The following is an 11,675-nucleotide window of genomic DNA, read 5'->3' on the forward strand; positions in this document are numbered from 1 at the left end:
GCTCAGAAAACTCCAATTTCACTACAAAGCCTCACTCATAGTTTATTGTTTCACGCAGCTGAGGCAAAGACCAGAATGTGAAATAGCCCTGAAAAGTGACCCAGAGACCACGTAAGTGCGTCTTTGCAACGGGGCCCGGTCACACTAGGTTGACACGACACTGATGCTGACAAGACAAAAGATGCCGAAGCCAATAACAATCGGCCACAGCAGCATCTGCTGTTGGCATTTATTTCTCTTTGTTTTAGTTTTTAGATCAACAGCTCTGTGAAATAAAGGGCCTTCGGAGTAGAAGGCAGGAAAAAGGGGGGAGTTGATAGCCCGAAGAACAGTAGCAACGCACCTATACTGGACAATCAAATCAGTCAAGAAGCATGTGAAGATGAGCATGCCGCTTGCACTGAATGTGCTAGTCCCCGTCGTCGTCCTCTTCCTATAATATTTAACAAGCTCTTTTCAAAGCCACCTCATTGATGCCACTGACACAGCTGCAGAGGCCTGTTATTCCACCCCTTGACTTTCTCCATCCGAGAAATATCTAAAAAACGATGTTTTCTGCATGCATTCACTTTTTTAGAACCTTTTTAAAACAGCACACATATTTTTAAAAGCTTGCTCTTAGCACACATTTTCTTTAAGGATGCATTCACCTGCTTCAGGAACTTGTATTTATAAACTTGAAGCAAATAACCCTCTTGCCTCATTTTATTATTAGATGACCAATGGTTCCAAGACCAACAAGCAAATAATTTTTGCTAGCAGAATCTATTTCTTTGTAAAACAACTTTGTAAAACTTGATGCAACAATTGAAGAATCATAAAGCGAGTTCAAATTCATAATTCTTAGGGAAAATTCGGCAGAGATGGCTAGCATGCAATGTAGACAGCATCATAATTATTCTGTGTTAAAGTGCCTGCTTTGCACTGGTTTGGAAACAGGGCCTACATTCACGAAACTTCTCTTATGCAAGTGTTTCCCGATTGGCCAACGTTCGGGTGCCCATAGGTGTCCGTACAATAACAAGATGATCACTGAGGCAATGGTCAACCGTGAACGGCACATAGTAAAACTCGTGAACATGGGCCTAGACGAGGAGGGTGAGACAGGAAGAGGAAACATCCGCACCTCCTTGGCAAATTTGTGCGTCTGCAAAGCGAGCTCACGCGTAGGCGACAGTATGAGGGCACGGGGTCCTGTGTGCGGCGAACGGCCTCCCAATCGCTCCAGGATTGGCACCAGGAAAGCGGCCGTCTTTCCGCTGCCCGTGCGTGCCATGGCCACCACGTCCCGACCTTCCAACACCACAGGGATGGCCTGCGCACCACAGCAGCTCATGATGCATAAGGCACAGGTCAGGGCAACAGAGAAAAGTTTGGGTACTCCATTGGTCACAGTGCCTGACATGTAAATCACATCCCACAGTTTGTACTGCCCAGAGGTCCATTATGTGTTGTTGTGAGTTGTGCTCTTTTTGATATTCCAATGCACTGCATCACATTCTGTAAAATCAACACCTGGAACACAGGCTAGCAGTACACAATATAAATAAAATAATAAAATAATACTCCTTTCATGCCTTTTTCACCATGGAAGCACTGTTTGCAATAGCATCCAACATCAAAAAATGAAATCAAATAGTGGCACTCAGCATCCAAAAACAACTTATGTGCTATGGCAGACACCCTAGTATGGGCTCCATCTTTAATTTCAACCCCATGGAGTTCTTTACCGCGCAACGTGATAAGCGACCGCGACGGCAAAACCTATCTCTCGTCACGTTCGCGTGAAAAATGTGTGCATGTGGTTGCACCTTTAGTGAGTGTTGAGAACTGCGAGTGATCAACAGTGGTCAAACAAGGGACGTATGCCTGTGGAGCCAATGTTTCAACCAGGAGATCCGTGTTCACCAGATTAAAACGCTTTTCCTGGCAGTACTTACACAGCTCACCCCCACCCACCCCCACACACACAATTTCATAATTGCAAAGCTAGTTTTCCTGCGAGGTGCTTTGCAGAACTAATGGCAGCGTAGTCATTTTTGAAAACAGCGTCTACAAGCAGAGTTTGCTTGTATTATGACACAGAAAGTGTAGACGTGGCTCTTATGATGAAATCACATGCGAGAGATAAGCCACAGCATATGCAGCTTGCACTTTGTCTTCATTTAAACAATGACCAGCACCTCCTGGGCAAATGTGCAGTGCAGGGAAGTTCACTTGCGAACTAAGAAATGGTGTATGAGGTGAATGGTGGTGGTGGAGCATAGAGGTACACAACATGAAACATGACGGTAGTTGTGACAGCACTATCCTAACTACAACTCTCCCATTGCTTTTTTGAACATTTTGCATTTTCTCCCCTACTCAGCGCATCCCATTATTTTCCTTCCTTATGCAAGGGGGGGGAGGGGGAAAGGAGAGTGAGCTATATATAAACTCTGTCAAGAACAGAAGATGTTGACCTGGTGAGGACCCTTGATGAAACCTTGCCTCGAGATGTGCCTTGTTCAACCTCTGTTGATCCCTCACAGCTCTCCATCTTCCTGTGTACCTCTGTCCTGCTAACAACTGCAAGATGTATACTGCCACAATTTAATGCAGGCTTACCTTACGTTGGATAGGAGTTGGCTGTTTATACCCACGTTTCAAGATGGCTTTTAGGATAGCATGGCTGAGGCCTGCAAATGGAAGTAAACAAACACAAGATGAGGAACACAGAAATGACAAAGATGAGTAACACAGTGCTTATTTGGAAAGCTAACAGCCACCTTTAAGAGGGCCCTGGCTACAATTTTTTCTCAAAAACTGCAACCACACTGGAATGCGATGCCTTTTATAGAATATATTCACACAGGAACTTTTGAAAAGGACAGAATAATAATGGGGACATTAATCATGCACTGTCTACTTTCTCTATTACTCCTCAACACAATGTTTGATTTCACCTATGGTGCTTCCAGCAGCAGTGCCCCGACTGTTGCCCCTTTCTTACTTTTCATTCTTTCGGGGGTGCACATTTGGAATCTCTTCAAGGTCAGTACCTGACAAAGGTTCCCGAGGGCAACAAGGAAGTGGTGACAGGTTGGGTGGTATGCACTAACAAGTGCTGCTGCAGCATTTAAAAAAAAATAGATTAGCAATTAAATACTGAGATCCTGCATGCCCAAACCCCCTATATGATTATGAGGCATGCATAGTGGGGAACTTGAAATTAAGTGTGACCACCCATGGTTCTTTATTGTGGATCTTAATCTAGGTACACAAATGTCTTAATCTAGGTACACAAGCGTTCTTTCATTTTGAACCCATCAGAATGCGGACTTCACAGCCAGTATCGAACCAATGACCTTGAGCTCAGAAGTACAAAGCCATAGTCGCCAAGCTACTGCAGTGGATACTGTTTAATAGAAGATCGGATGGATATCTGCGTGTGTGCTTGAGCTTTCGCTCAGGAGAACCTCATCATCGTGAAAAATTGCCCTATGGATGGTGGCTATAGGCTGCTCCAGGAGTCTATAATGTGATAAGTGGGGCATAATTTCAGGTTCACATTTATTACAGTAATGTGGTACATTTTAACAGGTACAGAGTAACAGTGGTAGAACAGCCATTTCACTTTTCGGCACAGGTCCTGGCACAGACAAGAAGCCGATTTGGCGCAGCAGCAAGCGCTTTTGGCGCAGGGTCCAACGCAGGTGCGCTTACCATATACTGCGCAAATATTAACTGATATAGTCGATATGTAGTGGATGTATATGTGCGAGGCTTACCCTGCAAGCGTGGTCAGGAAAGGACGCAGCGCTCTTCAACACTGTGATGCACAAAGGGGGCTACGGCAGGGTTCATCGATTTGGCGCAGAGAAGGCACCACAGATAGATCGTCAACAAATGCGCGTTTGTTAGCCCTGGATGCAACCCAGTGCATCAGTCATGGCTTGTGGACAAACATTCACCACAAGACCGATCGAGTATGCACTGAACATGACAACACGCAATATGCTCATGTCATGCGAGGCACATTAGGGAATTTTCGAATAGGGGGCCGCAAAGGTTTTGCGGCCGCAAGAAAAACGATAGTGTCAGTGCCACTGCGCATGTGCGAGACGCAAATATGGTATTGCGTTTGCATTTACAACCCTATTTCACCAAAACAGCGCGGCGACACAAACTCGACATAAATGTTTTGTGTCAACGAACATGGCAGCACCCATCGAAGTGGCAGCTCTCGCCGTGTACTACATTTGCTAACACCATTCTTAACTATGCACCACGTGTGATTCTGATCGCAGTGGCTCTTTTGCAAAGCCCCGTTATCGCGCATAAACATAGAGAATGTTTATCTTCAAAAACATGAATGTGACATCCTCCTTCGTAAACTCCATGTTACCAGGTGGGTTAGATGAACACCGAAATAAAGTGCCAGCAACATGGTACAGCGGCAGTACATTGTATGTCCGTCAGAGAAAAATGCACGCATGACGAACCAGACGACTCCGATAGGTCCACAGAGTTTCTCACTATAGAGTGAGAAACTCTATTGGAGCAATTGGCCCCATTGCAGGTGCACTTCTCGAACCCGAGAACACTATGGGTGCCAGCTCATGGCGGCAACCTGGGTAACAAAGCAGCTGACCTAGCCGTACAAGCAGCAAATAACCAGGAGGTGCGACTGCACAACCCAGATTACTGGCTTGAACCCATCCTCGCCAATCATGAACTCATGTAATTCTACATGGATTCATGCAGAGCGTAGACATTCCCAAGCACAATTCTCTCCCTAGGCCACAACTCTACAGCGAGTGCAGACTCGATCCGTGCTAAGCCCCCAAAAGGTCGGCTGAAATTTCCAAGCAAGAGTTCAAGCCTAACTGCAGGCACTGCGAAGCACTAACCGCAGACCAAGATCACATACTTTGGGATGCCCATCCTACCTCCCCCGCCAATGAAAATTCTTCGGCAAGCCCCCAAGCTTGGGGCCTGGGAGTGTGCGATCAAGATGGATGACCCAGAATGCCAAGTCATGCTGGCAGAGTGGGCTAACTGCATCGCGGCCATATGGCCTCCACACTAACTCCTCTGCCAGGGTCTCAACTACTAATTTACGCCTCCAATAAAGTTTACCTCTCTCTCTCTCACTATAGAGTGAGAAACTCTATGGATGGGCCCCTGCTTCCTTCTATGATGATGATGATGATGACAGTGTGCATTTGGTTTTGATTTCTGTTTTGCTAGCTGTGAAGCATCGACGGATGGAGGTTCTTGCTTTTATGCATGCTTTGGTGCAGGCTTGGTGCAATTAACTGCTAAAATGCTGTTTTGGCACAGGATGGCGCAAATGCTCACTCTCAGTGCAGTTTGGCACAGCTGCTTCACCACAGGAATAAGTAGCACGATAGGGTGTCCCATACATAAAAACTGTTGGGTGGACACCCTACATAGAGGCGATGTGATAGGCAAGGCATAATAAGTGCTGAAGGGAGCAAGCAATTTTTTTATGCAAGATTGTTGCATAAAGTGGTCCTTGATGAATGCATTCGGTCTGCATGTTATTGCACCATTGTCAACAATTCATCATTTTCTTACTGTGTTAAAGAAAGCATTCTAGTGCTTCTTTAAATGATCACTCTTTTGACTTACACATAGATGGCCCTCTTAACGTTGCCATGCTCAGTTGACTGCGTAGCAAGATGTGTGAAATGAAACGTGTTGAGAAGTAATGGGTAGCGTGGCTGAGGCGTGCAAATGGAAGGAAACAAACACAAGATGAGGAACACGGAAATGACCAAGATGAGCATCAGAAAGCTCATTTGGAAAGATAACAACCACCTTTAAAGGGTACCGGCAACAATTTTTCTTAAAAACTGCGAACACGCTCGAATTCGATACCTTTTAGTGAATATATTCTCGCAGGAACCTTTGAAAACAACAATATGTGCATGTGCAAATGCTGATCTGACAAACGTGAATAGAAGTGCTGAAGTGAACCGTGCACATGATCACACCTGCATTTAAAGGTGGCTGCGATCTTCCTGAATAAACATATGGCATTTGGAGTAGTACTCCTTTCATTTTTGTATCTTTTCGTTAGATTTTAATACCAAGTGTAATTCACCAATTATTTTCCGAAAGATTGAACTGAAATAATAATTCAGACAAACTAGCAAACCAATGATGCACAGCAATCACTGATGTGGCAAGTGTCAGGCTGCTACTACAAGCATATCTGCAGGATCTGCAAGCACTTTAGATTGTCCCTTGGCAATGACATATACAAGCTGAGGATTAGTAGCTGCCACTAATGAAGTATGTAGTAATGGCGCACAAATACAGATGGCATGAAGGTTTAGTGAAGCCATTGCACTAAGGTTCGTAAACAGAATGAAAAATTAAAACATGTATTATTTGAGAACAGCTGTTTTTTTTGCAAGATGTAAAATACTCACATATGACCTATCAGCCGTTAGCTGTGGGAAATATTATGGCGCGCAGAAATAGTAACAAAAGTAAGTTCAGCCTCTGCCACTTTTGTGTAAAATATCAGATTGGTCGTGAGGGGCCAACTTGAGCTCTACATTTCATAAACCACTTGGCCCGCTCACTTCTGCTTTCAGTTATTTCGCTTGCAAGTTACACAGCCACGGCCGCCCGCGACTCCCGCACCCCCAAATGTTTGGTGCACTATACCACGAATAAGCAGTAGATCGAGCAGCACGCTACACATATCTTCCTACACGGCAAACTGAGCGTGGCACCATTAATAGTGCCAACGATATGTAAACCAAAAGCGTGATCTATCTTGTCAACAAGTCGGGCACACAAGATGTAAACCAAGGCTCCGCGGCCGTGTTCTTTGCTCACCCATGGCTTGGAAGCCGCCCGATTTCTTCTTGTTGGCAGCAGCCGCCGCGTCCAACTTCATAGTGTCGAAGTCCTCCTCCTCTTCCGACTCGTCATCCAGAAACGATTGTGCAGCCTGCGTTCAAATGCATGACAGGGCACGCATGATAGCCGTGCTGTTATGACAGTGGGCATTCAAAGCAAACTAGTTTAGTCCCCGCGGCAAGACATCAGCCATTTCAAAACACAACTAAAAACGTTGTCAAATAGTTTCGCGCAGAAATTTCGTTCGTTTAGCGCAACTTGCGCTGGCGGATTCAACATCGCACTTTACAAATACCAAAACATAAGAACTCACCTCTGCGGGCTGCTGTTTCTTACGCTGTTTCGTGTCATGCTTCTTTCTGGGCCCTCTTGACTTCTTCCCCTTCATGCTTCAGTAAAACTGAGCAACTACAGCGAACTATGAACGCTTTGCCTACGTCAAGGCGACCGGCACATTGGAACAACAGCACGCAGCCAAGTAAAACACGTGTGCGTCGTGAGAATATCAGTCTCAGACACTTTGATAGGAGCCGTGTGAATAGTAAAGCCAATTATACCGACGGTAGCGGTGAAAGCAAGTAAAATTTTTATTTTCACGTCTTTATCGCGGACAATCACGATTTAGATATGTGTGTGCAAGATTTATCTAAAAATAACAGTGAAATGATTTATATTGATTTTGAGTGAAAATATCACTTTTTAATACGGAGGAAATAAACAAAATAGGAGATACCCTTACGACCATTAAGGAAGGAAAAAAGTTCGGAGGAAGCATCGCGCAATGCGATTGAAGCTAAACTTGTCAGCCCAAGATATGCTCGCACGTCAAAATGTGCGATTGGCTTTACTATTCCCCATTGCGTTCCCCATGTGTTTTCGCTCTGCAGGCCGAGCGACGGCGGGGCAGTCGAACAAGCGCGCACCGAATAAAAGCTATGGCATAGCTACTGGGAACCAAACGTCTCAGTAAATCTCGATTCTCGTTCCATGATCTCGACGCGAAAGGTCACGCATAGAGAAAGAAATTCAACAAGAGCGGACAATCCCATACCCATAGAGTCCAGCGAGCGCCCCAAGCGAATGGGATTAGCACGTTTCGGTTTCGATATTGGGCGCGCGCGTTTTGAACGCCAGCTGGTACACGCCACGCCGACTCCGCAGATCGGCGTGGCATTTATTTTATTCGCTTCTACTGCTGAAACACGCGTGGCCTTGGCGCTGAGTCGTTGTATCATTTAGTAAAATTGAGTGCGAACGATATTTACAAGCCTCTATCGAACCTGTGCCACGTGCAGTTTCATAAAGTAAACGCAAGACGTCTTCTGAAATGATGAAATGTTTATTTTCCTCCATATAAATGCTCGTTCCGGGCCTGTTGTGCATCCATCCAAAGTTGTGGCACCAGGTAAGCAGCAGTAGTTGCCGTTCGAAGCTCCACCGGACGCCATCAGCTGAAGAAGAGTAAATTACAAGCATGTATCATTTCGGTATATAGACCTAACAGGAATAGTGCGTGTAGAGGTGAAACGTGCGTAAGTGATGAATGGACGGCATTAGAAATAAATTCGCTTTTACATACATTTCGCAGAAAATAGACTCCTCGCAAACAATGCCATAAAATATAAACATCTGGTTTCCAAGCATTCCTCCCTTCCCGCTCATTATTTCCTGCACTTTAAGAGCACAATTACACGAGTGAGAGCGCGTTTCCAAGACAACGTAACCTCAGCCGACACGATGGTACGCAGAGTTCACTGAGGTGGCCAGAACACAGGCGCTCAGCCGCACCACGTTACACGCTCGCAGAATTCCTTCTAATCGCACTCAACACAAATGCCTGGGTGCAAAGCCCGTTTTCAGTGGCCCAGAAGGCAGAATTTTAAAGTTCTTGGTTTTTGAGCTCCTCGGCGTTATTCTGTGCGCGTCCTGCCGGAGCAAGCAACACACTCCCGTGTTATCACGCTTGGCAATCGATCGTCGCGTTTTCGACAAGCGTGAGTAGCGAAAAAAGGTATATCATGTTGCAGGGCGAAGGAAAGCGTCACGAACTTGTCCCACTAAAGTTCAGTACACGCCAAACAAACTGCCTCACCGGGGCCGAGCTGCTTTTCGCTAACTGCGGCACAACGCCAGGCGCGGCGCGCGTACCTCGATCGGAAGTATCCCGAGCGCCCTCCGAAGTCCCCCCCCCCCCTTCCCCGGGCGATGCCGGAGCCCCCTTACACCTCCTCCCGCCCAAGGAGGTTAAAGAAAAGGCCGAAATTGCTGGAGTGGAGGGGGCGCTCGTCAAGTGAAGCCGCCGCGACGCCATCTTGCAGGGGGCAGAAAGCGAGCCATTCCTCCTTGCTCCCGCCCCCACTCATATAAGGTGCCATTACCAGAGCTTTGTCCTCCACATCACTTGAGGTTTCTTTTGATTTTCCTCAACCTTTTCACTTGAAATTTTACTGGGGCTAATTGCTTACTGCATCACTGTTGGCGCGGACGTGCACGGCTTTTAATTCATACTTTAGCTTTATTTCTGCAAATCCTGACAATTGGAGGACAAGCGCATTAGGAGCACTAGCGGCGGCTGCCTCATCTGTACTTTCGCATTTAAACATTGTTTTAAATTTCCACTGCAAACACCCCGCACATATACAATATATTTAAGTACACACAGAGGACAAACTTTATTAAATTTTTGAAAGAGATAGAGGTAGCCAATTAAAATTATTTCTAAACTATGGATAGCCTATGCCTAGAGAATGAATATGTTGCTACGTGTTCACCACGCTTCAAATCTCTTTGTGTGCTTTTTTTGAGCACGAAAAAAAACCTATCAAATTCAGTGACCCCTTCGGCAGAGTCTTTTATCAATGGCGTGTGAAATGCACGTGAATGTTGTGCGTTTCAGTATTGCTTCTCTTTCCAGTAAGCAATGCGGACGACTCATAAAAAAAACATTTCTAATAATTTACATTTATTATGGATCAAAACATAGTAAGTTGCATGCAAACGTCATAAATATATACAGGGTGTCCCAGTTAACTATCATGCACCAAAATCTAAAATAAGAGAAATTTGTTACTCGAAGAAAACCTAGTGTATATTGTTTACAGTACAGTGGGGCAGACCTGCCGCGGTTGCTCAGTGGCTATGGTGTTGGGCTGCTGAGCACGAGGTCGCAGGATCAAATCCCGGCCCCGGCGGCCGCATTTCGATGGAGGCGAAAACACCCGTGTACTTAGATTTAGTTGCATGTTAAAGAACCCCAGGTGGTCAAAATTTCCGGAGCCTCCACTACGGCGTGCCTCATGAAGTTGTTTTGGCATATAAAACCCCATGACTTTTTAACAGTGGAGTAGCTGCCAGGAATTTTTTCATTACTGAGATTTAATTAGGTAATTGTAATTAATTACCTAACTCGAGACGTACTATCCCAATTATCAAAGTGTCAATGAGGCATTTGAAGGCACAGCGAAGGGAAATCTAACTGCGGTATTTTCAGCGACGCACTAATTGCGTACTAATTTTTTTTTCCCGACTGTAAAAACCCGCGAAATATGGAAATACCACGTGGGTGCGATCCCCACCGGATCATAAAGCGGCGCCCTCGAACAGGCTCCCTCTGTGTTATCCAGAAGAAAATAAAGAAAATAAAGAAAAACATCGTGATCAGGCTAGTGCCTTATCTGCCGCGCCCCGGCCGAAGTAATACGTCGCGTTTGGTGTTAGTTGGAAACAAGCTGTGATAGCTGTTGTCTTAGCGTAGATAAAGTGCACGGATGTGTGTGTGTGTGTGTGTTTTTTTGCCACAAGACCTGTTACCACAAAAGCGAATTGGCAACGTCAGTGCAAAGGTTTAAAGGTGCGTTTTATTTCGTCCCAGTCGACATGTCTTTCTCTAATGAGCAGAAGGTAAACATGATCCTTGCCTTGGGATCTGCAAATGGCAACAAGAGCAAGGCCTCAAATATATACAGGGTGTTTCAGCGAACACTTTCAAAAATTTTTAAAGGTTGCCTGTGGCAGATATCGCAATTCTAGTTCATGAGCTGGTCTACTCGAAGCGGCGGACAATACTTGGAGAAAAAATTGAGATGCAAAATCAACTAATTAATAAACATTCACAAATTAAGTTTATAACTAATTACATTATGGCTCATATTGCAATTTACAAATTCTAGCCGTGGAGTTCGCAAACCGGATCCATCTAGGAACGAATTTTCAAGATGACACCAGTTTCGAGATATAAATTCCCGAACTTTGGGGAGAAATGCATTGGCGTTCTAGTTAATTTGTTAACAAAACGTCGTTTCATGCACTGAAACACACAAGTAACTGGAAGACCAATGCATTTCTACGTAAAGTTCAGCAATTTATATCTCGAAACTGATGTCCTGAGAATTCGTTCCAAGTGAATCAGCCTTGCGAAGTCCACTGCTAGAATTTGTAAATTGCAATATGGGTCATAAGACAATTGTCTAAAAAATTAATTAGTGAGTTCTTGTTAATTAGTAGATTTTGCATATCTGTTTTTTGTGCAAGTAGTGTCCGCCGCTTCGAGTAGACCGGCTCATCGACTAGAATTGAGCTATCTGCCACAGGCAACGTTTAAAAAAATTTGAAAGTGTTCGCTGAAACACTCGATCTATATATCAGTCATGGAAGGGTGGCGGTAGACCAAACGCCTCGACTACCATCAGAAATGATGAAAGCCTGAGACAAACCGGCACCTGCCAGAAACAGCGGCGTAGGTCTCTATCTTTGGGTCCTAGCCTATGCACGGATGTTATAGAATTTATGGCCTC

General features: G+C 45.1%; 1 protein-coding gene across 1 annotated transcript in view; it reads right to left on the reverse strand.

Annotated features, from left to right (window-relative positions):
* LOC142579860 (ATP-dependent RNA helicase DDX54) overlaps positions 1-7,417 on the reverse strand; it is a 49,853-nt gene extending 42,436 nt beyond the window's left edge. Inside the window, exons 1-4 of the mRNA XM_075690480.1 lie at positions 7,196-7,417; positions 6,859-6,973; positions 2,608-2,678; positions 1,127-1,315 (exon numbers count right to left, since the gene is read on the reverse strand). Of these exons, the coding sequence (XP_075546595.1) occupies positions 1,127-1,315; positions 2,608-2,678; positions 6,859-6,973; positions 7,196-7,270 (450 nt within the window). The 5' untranslated portion in view covers positions 7,271-7,417. The remainder of the gene's footprint in view (positions 1-1,126; positions 1,316-2,607; positions 2,679-6,858; positions 6,974-7,195) is intronic.
* Between the last annotated feature and the right edge of the window lie 4,258 nt (positions 7,418-11,675).

The sequence above is a fragment of the Dermacentor variabilis genome, chromosome 4, assembly GCF_050947875.1.
Source record: "Dermacentor variabilis isolate Ectoservices chromosome 4, ASM5094787v1, whole genome shotgun sequence".
Classification (NCBI taxonomy): domain Eukaryota; kingdom Metazoa; phylum Arthropoda; class Arachnida; order Ixodida; family Ixodidae; genus Dermacentor; species Dermacentor variabilis.